General features: G+C 39.7%; 2 protein-coding genes across 3 annotated transcripts in view; one reads left to right on the forward strand and one right to left on the reverse strand.

Moving 5' to 3' along the window:
- PUS10 (pseudouridine synthase 10) overlaps nucleotides 1–8,156 on the reverse strand; it is a 33,673-nt gene extending 25,517 nt beyond the window's left edge. Inside the window, exons 1-3 of the mRNA XM_074150439.1 lie at nucleotides 8,028–8,156; nucleotides 6,184–6,447; nucleotides 4,446–4,532 (exon numbers count right to left, since the gene is read on the reverse strand). Of these exons, the coding sequence (XP_074006540.1) occupies nucleotides 4,446–4,532; nucleotides 6,184–6,447; nucleotides 8,028–8,153 (477 nt within the window). The 5' untranslated portion in view covers nucleotides 8,154–8,156. The remainder of the gene's footprint in view (nucleotides 1–4,445; nucleotides 4,533–6,183; nucleotides 6,448–8,027) is intronic.
- Nucleotides 8,157–9,780: 1,624 nt separating this feature from the next.
- On the forward strand, nucleotides 9,781–17,212 carry PEX13 (peroxisomal biogenesis factor 13). Of its 2 annotated transcripts, none has more exons than XM_074150438.1 (4): nucleotides 9,781–9,913; nucleotides 12,066–12,763; nucleotides 13,212–13,337; nucleotides 13,858–16,191. In XM_074150438.1, exons 1-4 carry the CDS (start codon nucleotides 9,840–9,842, stop codon nucleotides 14,151–14,153), a joined length of 1,194 nt encoding a protein of 397 aa, XP_074006539.1. In that variant the 5' UTR covers nucleotides 9,781–9,839; the 3' UTR covers nucleotides 14,154–16,191. The 2 variants fall into 2 exon arrangements, with proteins under 2 accessions (XP_074006539.1, XP_074006538.1); XM_074150437.1 differs by having other exon boundaries at nucleotides 9,840–9,913; nucleotides 13,209–13,337; nucleotides 13,858–17,212.
- The last annotated feature ends 327 nt before the right edge of the window (nucleotides 17,213–17,539 follow it).

Here is a 17,539-nt window from a genome sequence, read left to right on the forward strand (position 1 = left end):
CCTCTACTAACAACAACAACAAAAGACGTTAAGACTGGCAGGATGCCACTTAACTAATAGAACCTGTACTGTCAAGACAGTCTGGACACCTAGTCTCACCATCCTCACTGAAGATGAATTCCAAAAATCATGTTGTTTGGATTGAAATGACTACAATGAAAAAAATAAGAATTCGTAGTTTTCAATTTGTGGACTGTAGACTAATCGTAAAGTGTCAGAGAAAGGTGACTCCATACACTTGCCATCCAACCATATATACATTTGCAATGTTCAGAAGAGTTGGCATCTCAAAAGCAGTGAATGCCACTGACTTAAATTCATGTTTGAAAACATACATCAAACTTAAAGGAGCAGAGGCAAGATCGCATCATCTTTTCATTGATATCAGAAGGAACCCCATCATAGATCTCTTTTACATGCTGATAGAGGAGATCTCTTTTACATGCTGATAGAGGAACTCAATCAAAAAAATGTCTAATACCCTTCTTTTGGTACATCTGAAAGAATGAGGGAATCCTAAAAACAGTGCTAGAAACTGCACAATTCTGAACAAAATAGATATAGTTGTATTGATGGAAAACCGTTTACTCAAATTCACTGTGATTCATTACCCTGCATATGTAGACAATATGAGTAAGACTGCTTCACAAAACACCACGAAGTATATTGTGATCTTGTTTCCATAATAACCTAGATAAAATCATAAATAAAAATTGTTTCCAACTGAAATTCCTTGAACATAATTCTGAACTAGAGAATATGACAACCATAGAACTGGGTCTACAAATCTGCATTTAACAAATGCCAATTTAAAAAATCTCATATGCCTTGATTTAAAGCACATGTAGCTTTGGTACTTAGTCGGGTGGCTGACCTCATACCTTTCCCCTGTTCTACTGGGCTACAATTACAAAAATACAGAAAACTTCTGCATGTAAGTAACTATGCTAAAATGAGAGCACAAGTCAAATTTCATCTCCTCTCTCTTGACTTCAAAATTGAAAGAGAATTAAAGAAATTATTTTTCCCATTCCATTAAGAGGAAACAATAGATTATGGTAGTGTGAGCACAGAAGCCAAAAGATCCCAAATTCCAAATCACATTCAACCACCAAGCCAGCCAAGCCCCTCTACTCCTATGCCTTCACTCCCTTGCTCTACTCTCTCCCAGCTGTACGTGAAGCAGGGGATCAGATCCCTCCACTTCATAATTACTTTATGTTTGTGAAGTGGTTTGAAAATGAAAAATGCTCATTACAGAGCTCAAGCCTGCAGGGCAATGCTTAACAGCAAACATATTTCTGAAATACACTAGCTCAGGCACTATATTGATTACAAGCTGCAGGATATTATTCTAATGCTATCTGAGGGATCACAGTGGCAACAGTTGAAATACCATGTGCAATCCCAGCAACAGCATTTTTTCACTGTATTAGAAAAGAGCTTCGAGATGGGGAATTCCATGATGAGGTATACACGGATCTACAGGGAGTAATGACTACAGATGCTATTTGCATCAACGTCCTTGTAGCAAGTACCAGGATGATGGATCACAACTGAGACTACAGACATAGCTAACAGTCACCCTTTTGAAGGGCATGACTCACTTCATATTCTAATGTAGTTGTCTGACATAAACTTGGGACTCCTGTATTTATGACTTATTTTAATCAAATATCCTACTTGGGGAAAGAGGTGATAGCTTCTTTGCATTACAGATACAAATACTTTGCAAATGTAAATTTTATGTCCTACTCTTCTTCAGCTCCTATCATACATTTTAGACTTGGCAGGATGACAACTGTCATAATTAAATTAGTTGAAGGTAATATTAAAAGGCAGTTTCTGATTTTTTTGTTAAAAAGAAGTCAGAGAAAATCTCTGTGTCATACAAAAGGTCAATGGGAGGGAGGCTATCTTTGGGGTGTCCTTTTATGATAAAATTACATATGGTCTTGTACAGTACAGTTCAAAGAATTCAAAGCAGAATTTAACAAAAGACCTCTTTTCAACATAAAGCGTTTTGAGGTATTTGAGATATTCTGATATACTGTATTACTTGCTGCTTTTCTGTAACTGTAAAACAGGAACTGTTTTTAACAATTATTTTTTGAAGTGATAGGTGGTAAATAAATCCCCCTGATTTTAAAGAGGTTCTTTCTCCACCATCACCCATTTTTACCCCTTCAGCTAGAGCACAGCTACACAAACAGCTAGTTTAGCATTTGGCAAGACTGAAGGGATGGAACAGAAAGGACAGCAGGAGCTTCCTAATGCAGACCTGCTCCCAGACAAACCAAAATTGCTTCCAAAGAGAAAAGATCTGGGTTTGGAGCTTCCTACTCACTGATCTCACTCCATCTATTCATTTCTGGAGCCATACCACAACTTTTATTCCCTTGGTTGTACCAGGCACTTTAATATTGTTTGTTTGCTTGAACATAAGGACAACATACCTTGAACAAAGCAGATCAACAGGTTAAAAATTACATCTCATCCCTTTTATCAAACTAATGATTCATTGCACTTAGAAGGCAAACTTATTATAAAGTAATAAATCTGGGTTTCTACCAACTGCATTTGCCAAGTCAGTTTTCCCAGTCCACACAGTCTTAGTGTATCATCAACATTTCAATCAGCAACTGGAACTCTCTGAAGCAAACTATTATTTTTTGCTTCCATTTACAGCCAAGACTGCCTCAAAAGCAGACAGAAACACTTGCCCAGCTTGTTCAGATTAGTGTGAGAACATCACTGAGCTAGAACTGCAATGCAATAACACCCTCTACCGAGGCTTTCTGGAAAGACCCACAAAGAGGGTGAGGAATAACAGTAGCATCAAATTTTTCTTTCCTCACCTCCATCGTTACATAGCTATGCTATGGGAAAAAAAAAGAAGTTATTTTTAAGCTTGATAAACTAAAGCCATTAAGCTGAAGATGCATAATGGAAATGTATTAAGAACCTGATAACATGGGAATTGCAGTTGGGACTCAAGCCAAAAGATTCTGTGCATCACTTTGGTTTTGCTCATTGAGGCTCTAATGAAAAGAGTAAGGGAGGTCTCAGTAATGACTAGCAAAGGCAGACTGCAAATGGAAAAGACCTGATCAATAGTACCCTAAAAATAATAAGGCTCCTCTTTTTTTTAAACACCTAAGCTTACACCGGGCATAACATTGGAGTAAGTTTGACCTACGTTTGGAGTTTTACAGAGCATCACGGGCACACATGCATGCGTCCATATACTCACCTAGCCTGAAAGTGTTTTTTTGACATACCTCATTTTTTGGATGACCATAAAATCAAATGGGAGTAAGGAGGGTTCATCCATTCAGAAAGCTCAAAGCAATTTGTTCTGGTATTATTTTACCAGACACAGTGGCAGCTGAACCAAACACACCAACTATGCTTAATTCCATACGGAAAGTAGAGAATCTTATGTTCAAGAAGATTTAGAAGTAGAATGTATGTTAGCACAATGCAGCTATTACACTGGCATGTGCCTGAGATGTCAGCACTAACAGTACAAATCAACACTAAAAGCGTAGTAGATTATTTAACAATCAAACTGTGTGGGATGAAAACAGACCTCACCGCAGGCTTATATATAAATCCAAGACCACCTACTTTTCTTTCTGCCATGTTCACTGAAGTTTCTACTATATCTTACCACAGCAGACAAGCATCATAAAGATTTACATGTTGTCCTTTAGAATAGTATTTTTGTGTCACTTTATATCAAAAAGCAGGGGAACATCATAAAACATCTCACAAATATGCAAAAATTGTCACTTTATTGATCAAGTTATGCTATGCTTGGTATTCTCCCTCAATTTAAAAAAAACTTACACACTCCTCTGTATTATCATTAACCTCTGTAATTAAATGACTGAAATTTAAGTTTAATTAAAATTGCCATTAAAATTAGAAGTTTTACAACTGCTATAAACTGTTACAAATCTAAAGTTTCAACAACGCCCAAGACAGATGACTATTAACGTGTGCATTTTCACATAATTTAAAATGCAGACCAGTTAAAGAGTTCATCTCAAATTCCTTCATTTGTATTCTGGGCTACCAATTACCATTTATTTCAGGAAAGGCACCAGCTGTGCAGTTCCTTCTCTGAGAAGATCCACAAAGCAAAGCTGGCATCTGTACCAAAGGAAACAATACACCAAGGGTTTAAAGAAACTCCTTTTAGATTTTCAGATGTAAAGTAACTCCCGGGCTAACTGAAAACTGAAGTGACTCAGACACTTTATTAATTAAAATAATACTCACCAACAAGGAAGAGGAGAGCAGACTCCACTTCAAGCATGTGTTTTTGGTTTTTTTTAAACAATAGCAATTAAAAATCAAACCACCTCCAGGTTGTATGTTCCACAGTTACTTTCTTTAATATGCATTTAAGTAATGAAGAAATATCTGTAAACACTTACCTCCCTAACAGACAGCTGCGGGGGTAGCGACACAGAAAATACAAAACTAGTGAACTGGTAGTCAGAGGAATTAACCTTTTGGCACACCTGCAAGCGAAGGATTTTAATATTAAACCACAGAAATGGAACTGAGTTGATAATCTTTTAGGATATTCTTTATTCTAGCATAATCACTGTAAATCCATGTTAATACACATTCAGATAGATGCCAAACATACAAAAGAGAGTAATCCCTAACAACTTATTGAAATACACGCTTTTTTGTCCTGTTAAAAAAAGAAAGTTACTAATAAACTGCATCCTTATTGCTATGAAACAACCAAACTCACTACTTTAAGGCTAAGACCAATTGTATACCAAAATCTTAGTGCAATGAATTATACCACAGTGACCAAAGGCTAGAACAGCTGACTTGGAATGTTTTTCTTCATGGCAGTGACACAATTCCATGACAATAAAAACATTTAAGATCCTGGGATAAGACAGGAACAAACAGGTATCCACAGTATTAATTCAGAATCACGCTTCATCGTAAAAAATCATGTTTGTCACTGGTAATGAAGTAAAAACCCAAACACACATCACAGATCTTAAAGTACACTAGTGAGAGCCAATGGCTAGATACCCCTACTGGAAGTAAACTTAAACACACATGGAGAAGTTGTCCAAAACGTCAGTGATTTTAGTGAATGTTCAAGATGAATTCTGAGCTTTCAAGTTGAAATCAACATCTCAGATAAGGAAATTTCCCTATAAAACAATCAGCTTTTGTAGTGCCTTAACAAATGCTACTAGATTTTTCATTGCTACTCAAAAAAGTAACTCTGAAACAAGTCTTAGAAGTGGATTCTGTAAAAACGTATATACTCTGTCAATGGAAACAAAAAAGAAACAGCATGCACGACAACGAGAGAAACTATATATTATACTTTCTGTTTAGTCCCATTTTTAGATACATTCATGCTATTAAACCAAATTTGTTCCTATTAAAACTCCGTTAAACATTTCAAATCCAAGTGGGATTTTTCTCGCTGATACTTCAATTTGTCACATAGCAATTTTATTGCTCAGAGATGATGTTTGCAACACTCATTATGCCTATATTCTCTCCTAACTCATATTTTCTCTATTATCTGCAGTCTGTTGTATCACCAAAACATTTTCTTCCTCTGTGGCTTTCTAAATAGTAGTACACAGTAAAGACACACTCGTGCTATATTAGGAACATCTAGCTAAGCTAAAGAGCTTAGCACTTGATGCCTCCTTATTTTCCCTCCATATAGCAAAAGTGAAGACAGGTCATCATTTACAGTGAAGATTTCTTTGCAATCTAAGCAGCTAAACCTCAGGTTATCTCCTAAATTCATGTAACCACATATCTGTTAGTCCTTTTCTTAGGAAAATGTGCTCCTAGTAGTCATTCCATTGCACCAGCGCTGCTGTTTTTTAAGAAAGTTACATTATGACAAGGCCTGAGTAAAATACGGTCACACCAACAAATGTTATTTCCCAGCTGCACAGGAGGTAAGCAAACACTGTCAAAGAGCAGTATGTAGTTGAATGGCGCCATCTACCTTTCAAATAGTCGAAATAGGTAAATGTTTCAGTTTGTTTTCCGGTATCTTTCTCTCAATTGTTTAACTGCATGGTATTTTTAATTACCAATTCTATACTTTAGGCCCCAACATACACAAGCTCCAATAAAAGTGCACATAAAGATGAAAAACTGGTTATTTACCTTTTTAACAAAGTCAACCTCGCAGAACTCCTGAAGAATTCCCAAACACACATTGCAAACCTTCACAGCTGAGTTCTCCATTGCAGTATTTTCACTGTTAACCGAAGGAATCTGCTGGAGTGCTCCGTTGTGGTTCAGATCATCAGACCCTTCTTCTGTGTGTTCAAGTCTGATTCTCTTACAAGGTGGATCAACTATGTCAAAACAAACCGTATCTTCTTTTTCATTATTTTTCAGAAATTCTTTTAAATCCTTCATCAAATCCTGACACAAACAGAGGAATCATACTGGTTTTGGTGTTTACTCTTCTCCAATGCTGCAACAAGCACTTATAAACACAATTCTAAAAGATAGTACTAACCATTCCAGTTTAGCCTTAGTGTACGTAATTAAATACTTGGAATTTATACCAAAGGACATCTACACAATTAAAAAGCTCCAAGCTGTATTGCTCTCAAAATGTTATCCAGAGAAACGGAGATTTTTGCTGAACAGATTTTACCATCCAAGAAGAGTGAAAACATTTTACAGACCTAACTTGCAGAAATGCGTTTATCCTTGGCCCTATTGCTATTCAATGAAAACAGATGTTTATGACCTTTTTGCCATTTAGATTATGTTAGCATTTAATTCCTCAAATCCATTAGCCCAGATGATTAGGAAGAGAGTTGGCTAGTATAGTATGAGAAGAAAATGAGAGCAGATACAGGTGAGGGTGAAATTAAATACATAGAGAAAGAACTTCCTATAAAGACGGAAGCCTACAAAAATTAAAGGATGTGCTGATGAGAGAGAAAGGAATTACCTGCATGCCTCCGAATTTTAGGTAGGATGAGAGATAGAGGCAAGACATAGTTCAGAAAAAAAGATTTATCAAAGGGTCTTCAGTAACAAAGACAGCAGTTACTGTGTTGTTGCCAATCAGAGGAAAATTAGGTAGAGATGTAAAAGAATAAAATACAGCATACAGAATGAACACTTCTCAAATCATTGATAAAACATGGAAAAGGATATGCGAGAAAGATGTTAAAAATCAATTCTGGAGAGTCTAAACTTGAACAAAGGTGAAACAATCAGGACAGACATCAGAAGACAGTAGCATAAAGTCAAGGGTAAAGACCAGGTAAATGGAGATGCTTATTTGGCCTACACAACGAGAGAGATCTCAAAGAACCAATGTGGAGGAGGAGCAAATAACCAAAACCAAGTTGAGGAGTATCAAATACAAGAACAAAGGCAAGAATGATTGTGCACAGCTAGGAAAAATTTTAAGACAACTGAATTTCAGCACTAAGGCCAGCTAAAAAGGATGCCTAATAACACTGTGTTTGACTGACTGAAAAAGGAAGATTTATCCTTAACCTGTGCTCCACAATTCTTCAACTACATCCTCCTACCAAGAAGAAGGAAGTGTGAGGCAAAAATTTTTAGAGTATAGATGGTTCCTCCTCTGCATCAGCTGCACTGCCCACAGCGCCTATACTACTTGTTACATTAAAGGAAAAGGAACAGAGGGAACAGTCGTAGCTGTTCCGCTTCAAAAGTGACAGAGCCATGCTGTGCAGAAGCTAACACACCCTGTTCTCTGGTGTTTTCAGGGAATACATAGCAACTTTCACAGTCAAACTTAACATTTAACCCACAACAAATGTTATATTCTATGATTCTTGTAATTTCTCAAAATTGCACAGCATAGCAGCAGTCATTTTTCACAACTCATTTTGCAAAATGTTTTCCTCTCAGGCAAAGAGCTGAAGAACATAACAGCATTCTCCTCCAAGGTAGTGCAAAGAATACTGCATTCATATGTTCACATGTTCCAATTAGGAATACAAAGAACAAACCTTGTGTGGACATCTATAAAGCATCTGTGATCCCACGCGGCAGAACCTCAAAATACATCGTGGGCAAGTGCCAGTGTTCAGTAACAGCTGAACAATTGGTCTGTCCTTTTCTGTTAGTGAAGACATGCTGGATAATTCTACAAAAGAAAAGAAAAAAGCTTAGAATAAACACAACTCAGCAATTCAATAATAAAAGGACTCAACTATGCCATATTTAGAATCAATGGATTTTTTTTTTTGTTCTCTATAGAAAGTTTAGGATACATGTTTGTCTGAAATCAAAGGCACAACAGAATCAGAAGACCAACCCAAAAAGACCATTGACTCTTGGAAAAGCTTCTGTACTTCCTAGAAAAATCTTAAGTCAAGAGTTCTGAAAAAGGTATGCTGTGCTTTTGCCCAAAGTTTTATCTTTATTAAAGTGCTTTACATGACATGTTATTCTTTACTGAATAGAGAAGGCCGGTGGAGCTAAGACATATTAAACCCAACTTAAAATGGAAATTCCTTCTAAAATCGTAGCAACCAAAGAATCAAACTATTAAAATCACAGGGGAAAAAAACCCAACGCCAAACAAGCAAAAAACAGATGCCATCCCCTTTTGTCATACAAAGCCCCAAAGGCAAAGGAATTCTTCTCTATCTGTTAGCCCCTTCCATTTTTTGAGATTTCTTATTTCCCATCTCAAATATAAAACTACCGCTTTTGTGAGAGATCTCGTAACGATTCTTTTTCCTAAAAGATTATGGCTAATTTGGTTTCCTGTCGCTCTTTCTGCCCGGAACTTTAGAGCAGACTAATTTCTTTGGCCAAAATTTAATAATGGGATAGAACTCTCCGCAGACCTAAGTTCCTGCATTTTTTGAGAGAGATTCCCAATGAGGCGTTCACCCTGACTGGATATCTAGGAGACTTTAGGAGGCACATAAGAATAACCACGGTTGTTCAGACCAAAGGTCCAATTAGTCTACTGTCACCCAAAGCAGGGATAAACCGAGGCCACAAGAAAATACGTGTATGCAGGGCATATCCCTCTGCCGAGTGCTCTCTGCCTCCAGGTAGTTCTGGTTTGGGGGATTCCCTTGGTTTCCCTGTTGGTAAACCTCGACAGGTCTTTCATCCAACCCTTATCCAGTGCCGCTTTGAAATTATTTTGCCTCTACATCCCTCGGCAGAGGGATTCCACCACACGGAATCCCCCCACACCTGCTGACAGACGAACCAGCACACCGCAGCCCCCCTCCCCCCCCCCCCGGCCGCCCATCCACACCCCTGACAAGGCCAGCCCCGACCGGCCCTAAGCCACTCCCGGCCCGAACACCTCAGGTCTCGGTGACAGGAGGGGAGGGAGCCCCATAACCCCCACACGCCAGCGCGCGCCCCAACTGTTATAACCGTTACAGCCCCACGCGCACACTGAGGCACCTCAACCCCCCGGGGGGAAATGGGGACCGCTCAGCACAGGGCCGCCCTCCCGCAGGAGTCCGAGGCGCCGCAGACGGGCTCCGGGCGGCCGCCACCGCCGCCCCACTCCCCGGGGAGCAGCGATCACCTCACAGCGGCCCTCGCGCCACGCGGGGCCTCGCCCCCCCCTACGCCTTCGCGGGCGGCCAGCGGAGCCGGCACAGGCTCGAGCAGCGGCGAGGCAGAGCGCATCGATGGGCCGGGCGCGGCGGGAAGCCCTGCCCGAACCGGCGTGGGTGGAATAGCTCGGCGCTCCCGCTTAGCGCCTGCCGGTGGGCGGTCGGGGCGGAGAAGCGCGGCGGGCCGGGTCGGGCCGGCGGCAGAGCGGGGCCCGCAGCGAGGTGGAGATGGCGTCGCAGCCGCCGCCTCCCAAACCCTGGGAGAACCGGCGGCTGGCGGGCACGGTGGCGCCGGCTTTCCAGTGAGTGCCGTGCGCCGGCCCCCGTGTCTCCCCTGCTTGTTCGCCCCCTTCAGGGCGGCCGCGCCTCACCTCCCCCCCTCCCCCCCCGCAGGCCTCCCGCCTCCTTGGCCTTCGCCCCTGAGGCGAGCTCAAAGGTCGGGCCCAGCCGGGCAGCGCCTCCACCAGCTGGTGGCTGAGCGGAGCTTGGGGGGGTTCGTCGGTGTGGGTGGCCCTGGGGGGGGTGGATTACCTGCTGGGGTCGTTTGGGGTCGTTTGATCCGCCCGTGCCCAGCGGGAAAGGGGGGGGGGTGTCTCTGGGGGATCCCCCTTCTCAGTGAGGAGAGAGAGCGAGAGGGTCCCGAAAGGTACCGGTCTCAAAGCCTGCTCCTGTCTGTAGAAAGCTGTGTGTTTAATGTGGTGAAGGTAAAGCTGTACGTGTTGCCACCAGTAGGCAAAGTGCGGGTGTCCGTTCCTGAGGGTTATAAAGCTCTATAAGCCTGCGTGTCTCCTCAGGAGCAGAGGAGCTGTGTGTCATCCCCAGGAATTGGAAAGGGTGCAGGTGTATATCTGTCCCTTGTATGTTCACCCGGAAATCTGAGCTTTTCCAGAAAATCCAAGCTGCTCACAGAGAAGGATGTTGTACAGAAAGTGTTTGTAAACTCTTTTCTTTTCATCAGAAATGAAGGAAAGCTTGGCAGCTGTAGATCAGTCTTGTTTTGCATTTGGTGCTATTGATTGCAATTAGAGCGAGCCGGAACTGGGCAAAAGGTTAGGCCAAGACTAAACATTCCACAGAAACTTTGCTGCTTTCACTGCGAGCTGAAGCTTGCTAAGCAAGAAATTTGATGTTAATTTTTCTTGGTGGTGTTATCTAGCTCATTTTAAATTGCTTGAAGCAGCTTTAAAGTGAGGTGTCATGGGTTGACTATTGGGGAGGTGAATGTAGTGTCACTTAATAAGTCACAGTACCTCTGTATTCTGTGATAATAACTTATTTTTGCTTCTGTTTTTAACTGCTAAGAGAATTCAAGACTATGATGGAAAAAACAAATCATGTAAAGATATAAATATTATTCCTTGCTGTAGAAACCTGTAAGTTTTGCTGAGACAAAGTTTTTCCTTTCCTTCTACGGAAATAGTAAAGCAACCATGCTTCAGCTGAAAGCCGTGCAGAAAGCAGCAGCTCCATAGCAATTCAAACTTGATTTTCTTTTTTTTTTTTTTTTTCCCTGTGAATTTAATGGACTACAGAAGTGGGAAGCTAGGGGGTGAGGCAGTAAACATGGTAAATGACCAAAGTGTTTGACTTTTAGGATGATATGTGATTAGCTTATTAATGAAACAGCAAAAGTTGGAGAGCTGCTTGACTGAGTTCAAATACCAGTCTAGTACTTGCAGAGCCTTATTACAAAGGGCATAGATGAAATGACTTAAACTTATGGGTATACAAAGGAATAAAAGTTTACTAAATAAAAAAAAAAAAATTGACTCATAACACCACTTTCTGCCAACAGCAGTAATAAATTCAATCCCTTGACATATTACATAAAGGTAATTAGATAATTTGGGTAAAGGGGGAAATTGGGGGACCCAAAGCCATTGCATATGTTGTTCTATAATTCCTTAGACTCTCAATTAGATCACACAACCATTTTCTGTAAGGGTGCATTCAAAGGAGCTCTAAAACTTCCTTCCTGCTGTATCATAGGCTCATTGTATAGAAGAGCTGAGAACAAGTATTGGAAATAAAGCTTTCAGATTGAGAAGTTCATAAATTTTCTTTGTAGTACATATGAGAGGCTTTGTGTGCAGAAAAAATGACCTAGGTGTTATAGCATCAGGTTTGATGGATCTAGATGTAGCATTTCACACTTTCTTAGTCAATACAATAAATAGACTAAAAATTTTTCCGTGTGTATGTTTCAGATATGCTGTGGTTCCACATTTACACTGACTGTCTCATTATGGGTTTTTTTTTCCCCTGAAAGACCTGTATTTCCTGACTAGAATTTTTACTTCCCACAGATGTTGTGCAATGTACTGAGTGTTTGGCTACCAGATTCCCTATCCTAGCACTACCAAAACGCTCTGTCATATTTATATGACATTAGCCAAGGAAATGAAAATATAAACTGATTTTGTGTACTCATCTTGCTTGTCTGAATTTTTTTAGGTCTGCTGACTTGGGTGACAATGTGCTGACCAGGCCTGGACAACCCACAGTTGCACGGATACCTCCACCTATTTTGCCAAGACCATCACAGCAAACGGGAAGCAGTAGTCTGAGCACTTTCAGGCCAGCATATACCAGTTCTTTTTCTCCAGGCTATGGTTCATACGGAACCTCTTTTTATGGAAGCTATAGTCCTTACAGTTATGGATATGGTGGCCTGGGTTATAACCGCTTTCGTACAGATGATATTCCTCCCAGCAGGTTTGTTCAGCAGGCTGAAGAGAGCAGCAGAGGTGCATTTCAGTCCATTGAAAGTATTGTGCATGCTTTTGCCTCGGTCAGCATGATGATGGATGCTACCTTTTCAGCTGTGTACAACAGTTTCAGAGCTGTGTTGGATGTAGCCAATCACTTCTCCCGCCTCAAAGTCCACTTCACAAAGGTGTTTTCAGCTTTTGCTTTGGTGAGAACTATAAGATATCTCTACCAACGTCTACAACGATTACTGGGTTTGCGGAAGAGCTCTGAGAATGAGGATTTGTGGGCTGAAAGTGAGGGGACAGTAGCTCGCGTTGGCCTCGAAGACAAGGCGGCTAACTCTGCAAAATCCTGGCCCATTTTCTTGTTCTTTGCTGTTATAATGGGAGGTCCCTATTTGATTTGGAAACTGCTTTCTACATACAGTGATGAAGAAACAGGTAAAGATGATCTGTGGCACGAAAGAAGTGCAGCATATATTGTTCCTTTTGTTATCTCACGTATAGTGATTAATCTCATACCGCAGTAATAGAAGTTAATAGATACTGGGGTACAATACTGAATTTTAGGCCTGTGATACAAGTAACAGCCTGTTTAAGTAGCCTGTTGTTGAGTTAGGATACAGTTTCATGGTAAGCTTTGTGTGATTCCAAAATCATGTTCCTTGCTATTTCTTTTTCCTTTCTATTAGATGTGGCAGTTGGGATGGGGGGGGAACAGTATTGATTGGATTGACTCAACAAATCATGCTTGCTTTGTTACTCTTGTCAGTTCTCCATTGGAAAAGTTTTAGCAAGGAAGTTGAGGTGCTTTCTTCATTTTCTTTTAAAAAAACCCAACATTTTATAATTCAGAGCAGGTAACCTTTTAATTTCTTTTTGGAAGCAGTATCTAGTAACTGGGCAAGTGGAGAAGATGATCATGTAGTTGGAAGAGCAGAATATGACTTCAATGCGCTCTCAGAAGAAGAAATTTCTTTCCGTGCTGGTGACATGCTAAAATTAGCACCCAAAGGTAAACTTTTAATTTTTTATTTATTTTCTAATCAAATATGAAGTAAATCATATTGTTAGAGTCTGAAAATGAAAACAAAACCCCTACCCTTATTTGACCAAGCTCCTCATCCACACTGATTATCTTTTTTCCATAAGTTATTGCTTGTATTGTAATAAAACTTCTTTCAATTTCCCTAAGATATGACACAGCCTAAACTTACTCAGGTAGTGCTTTGTGGTTGTCCTTGTGGTTACCTTTTCCTTCCACGTGCTACACAACTGTGAAAATCCTTAGGCTTTTGCAGTACAGTGTTGTCATTGGTTTCGGAACAGCCTGCACTTCACACTACTCTTCAGCTCACCTCACCGATGCAGATCCTAGTCATTTCTTGTGAAGTAATTTGTAGTTGCCTTTTATCACAGTTATTTTTCTGCGTGATGAACTGTAGTGTCATCTACCTTCTGCTGTATTTGTGCCTCAACTGCAAAATATTTTGAATTGTTTTGTAACTTGATGTGTTTGCATTTTTCTTCTTCAGAACAACAACCCAAAATCCGTGGTTGGCTTCTGGCTAGTTATGATGGCCAAACAACAGGACTCGTGCCAGCTAATTACATCAAAATCCTGGGCAAAAGAAGAGGTAGGAAAACAATGGACGTGGAAAGGATTACAGAGCAACGGCCAGCCTTTACCGGCACATCTGTTAGAGGATCCACTGCTACTGTGACTTTAGAGGAGCAGGAAGCTGCTTTTGATTCTGTTTTTGCTGGAAGTAATAAAGTTCCTGTTGCGTCTAACTCCACTGTGGTTAGTGGAGAGAAACAGGAACTCTAATGCACTTTCATCAACAAAGCAATTGAACTGTGCTTTATTGATAAAACTTAGGGTTTGTTGAAAATCTGTATTGTAGTGGAACACTGATGGGTCTGTACCAGTTATTGCTGCTACTGACTGATGAAGGGATGAAGAAATGATTGCTCAAATTTGTGGTATTTATTTTTGACTCACCTAAGGCTGTACATTAGTGACTCTACCCAACCACCTGGCAGCAGCTCTAAGATCTTGAGATGAGGAGAATCGAGGCATTTATAACAAAGCAAACAAAACAAAAAAAAGGGGGAGTGCCAGCCTATTCTTGTTAAGGAGACAAACTGCTGGTGAAATTTGGAGATTAACATCCAGTCTTCATTGGAATGTCGGCTTGACAAGAGGCCTCTTCAATAGTTGTGCAAAAGGAAGATACATTTCTGTAAGATGTCTGCCAAAACTGGTCACTGAGGACCGTAAACCAGTAATAGTGCATTGTTTCCCCCTGAAAGGAGGGAGAATTGCAAGAGGTTTAGGTGACACAATCGAATCATTAGAAGTTCTAAGTTGCTTGCTTTTTGTAAGAAGCAGGGCTTCTGTCATAAAGACCTTACCCCTAATAAAAAAGGGACTTGTGAGAAAGAGGAGAGAAATACAGTTACAAAGGAGGAGCAGTGAGGCTTCAGTTGTAGTTCTAACCAGTTCTCTTTTGTTTATTAAAATAACAGTAGAATAAAGGATATCCTGCAGTCAGGTACTTTCCAGTGCACTTACTGTTATTCCCTTCTGTGGCAGACTAACTTTGCATCACTCCTACCCATTTTGTGTTGTAGTCTGTTAACTGCCTATCGATAGTCTATCAGCTACCATCCAAATCTCAGCTTATTTCTGTTCTTCATTGTTTTTATAGGAATGTCAAAATATCTCTCCTGCCTTTTAGTGCACTAGGAAAGCATTGGGTTGGGGAAAGTTTAACGTAATTTGAGAGGCAAAGCAGCAGCAGCTTTTCTTGCTTAATTGTCTCAGAGTTATCTCTGTATGCTGCCTTTCAGGTGGTAAATTTTGCATCTGCCCATAAAATTTGAGGGCTCTGGTTTATCAAAAGCCATAAAAATATTAAGACTGTGCAAAGTATTTAGTATTTTCTTCATATTGGTGTTTGAGAATTCTGTATTGAAATACTGGTTGGTTTTTTTAATGAAGCAAAGATAATTAACACTTTTTTCCTTTTAGTATATATGTATAACATGTTGAGCTTCTGAAGGTTAGAGCAATGGATAAAATAACTAAAGCTTGTCTTAATCATTAAAATAGCTTTTCTTTTAAAGGTACTCAAAACTATTAGTGAAAGTAGGGCACGTGCCTTTGCTTAATTGATCCAGTAGTTTCAGTTTGACTGCTTCTACAGAGATCTTCAATACCCATTATGTGTTAGCAAAGCTTGATATTTTAATTGCATTTGCTGGCCTTGAGTTCTTAGAATTCTGTTCACCACAAAAAAACTCTAACGATAAAAAATGAAGTGAGCACAATTTTATTGAGGTAGCGTGGCTGAAAAGATGGATATTATGCTGGAACCTTAGATTTAAAAGTAATCTCTGGATGCCTCTTGTTGATAATTAGAGCAAGAATTTAACTGGTTGTGCTCAGATATTGGGAGCTGGTGCGAAGAATCATTTTTACTGGATTGTTAGATCCAAGTGCAGAAGAAAAGGAAAGAGTAGTTAAAGGGCAAATGAGAAACTTGAAACTAGGCTCACTAGGTTTAAAACAGAACATGTTCCTGAGACACTTCCCTGTGTACCAAGGCATGGAAGAAAATTATCTATATTTGGAAATTGCATCTGTTTGTGATATAAAAATAGCAAACAATCCTGAAATACAAAATACAAAAAGGAAAAATGGGGGTGGGAGTATCAAGTTAATAGTTCTGCTTACAGCGTGTATTCATGGAGGGAATTAATTTACTGTTGTGAGATTTAATTAATGGACTGTCAGCATCTCGTGTCAATGAAAGATTTCAATCAGAGCAATGGTCTTTTAAATAAATGAATAAGTAAACCCCAAACTTTTTGTAGAGTATCCGTTCAAGTCGACTTCTGTTTTCCCATTCAGAAAAAGTTGGGAAGACAGTACTATGATGTTTGTTAGAATCTTTAAATCTTACTAATTTTTAGAAAGATGTTTTTAATTTAACTTTCAGGTCATACTATTTTGAACACAAATATTTCAGTAGGAAGATAGGTTATTAATAACTGAATTTTCTTTATAGTAGTTTGACTTAGTCTACCAGTCAGCAACTATTATATCTGCTAAATCTTCACAAGAATTTTGATCCTTCCAGTCTTGTGATTACTTTAATGGGGAAAGAAGGCTCTGAGGAAATGAATTATTTAAGTCACGATTAATTGTACTGATTGCAGAGGGGTATTAAAATTCATCAAAGATAGATATATACTGTGCTTCAAGATTTTGATTATTTTTTTTTAAATGCACAAACTAGCATGTGTGTGCTAGTGAGTCCTGCAATGTCATTGTCTATGTTTCTGCTCATATGTCAGGCTACAGAAAAAAAAAACACCTAAATGAATGCTGATTGAAAAAGGGAGGCTGTTTGACAGGCTGCTCGAGACTTGCACAACTTTAGGAAGGTGAGAATACCAAAAGGAGCAGGTGTGGCTGCAGCGGGAATATGTAGCAGAGGAGATCAGAAAAGAGGTGCTGTTCAAATATTGCTAAACCTTTGCATTGGGCAATTGACTCTTATTTTAAGATCTGTACATACTCAGTTACCTTTATGTTATTCTTTAGAACTACTTACATACCTGTAGCAGACCTATGACACTTGTTTATGTAAGGCCTTTGTTTAATCTTACTTCAATCTTATTGATACTGTTTAGTATACCAACCGTTTTATGCTTGAATACTGTCTGAACTAATGGCAAATGCCAGTTTTGACTGGTTCTCTGGGTGCTAGCATTACATGAACGTGCATGCATTCAAAGCTTTGTTCAGGTTTCTGAATAATAAATTTAAAATATTCTCTTTGTCTAGTACAATTTAATAAAATTGTCCGCTTCTTTTGCACAGGTTCAAAACCTCTTCCTTCCGTGGAGCTAGACTGCAGCTGAGCTAGTAAGATTGTTTTGACTTATTTGGTGATCTTGGTGAAATTTGCTAGACAGGTAAATACAAAGAAAATACAGTTTCTTATAAATCTGACCTGTTTGCAATGGAAATTTTCCAGGAGGTACAAACTCGGAAACTGAGACAGTGATTTTCTTGACGCACAGTAGCCGTTGTAGAAACACTCTTGTCTGCAATAGTAGCCAAACTGCACTTATTTTACAAAACACAGATAACACGAAAGTGTATGTTTTTAAGTAGCTCCTTCCAGTTTTTCTCTCCCCTGT

The sequence above is a fragment of the Numenius arquata genome, chromosome 7, assembly GCF_964106895.1.
Source record: "Numenius arquata chromosome 7, bNumArq3.hap1.1, whole genome shotgun sequence".
NCBI classification, from domain to species: Eukaryota; Metazoa; Chordata; class Aves; order Charadriiformes; family Scolopacidae; genus Numenius; species Numenius arquata.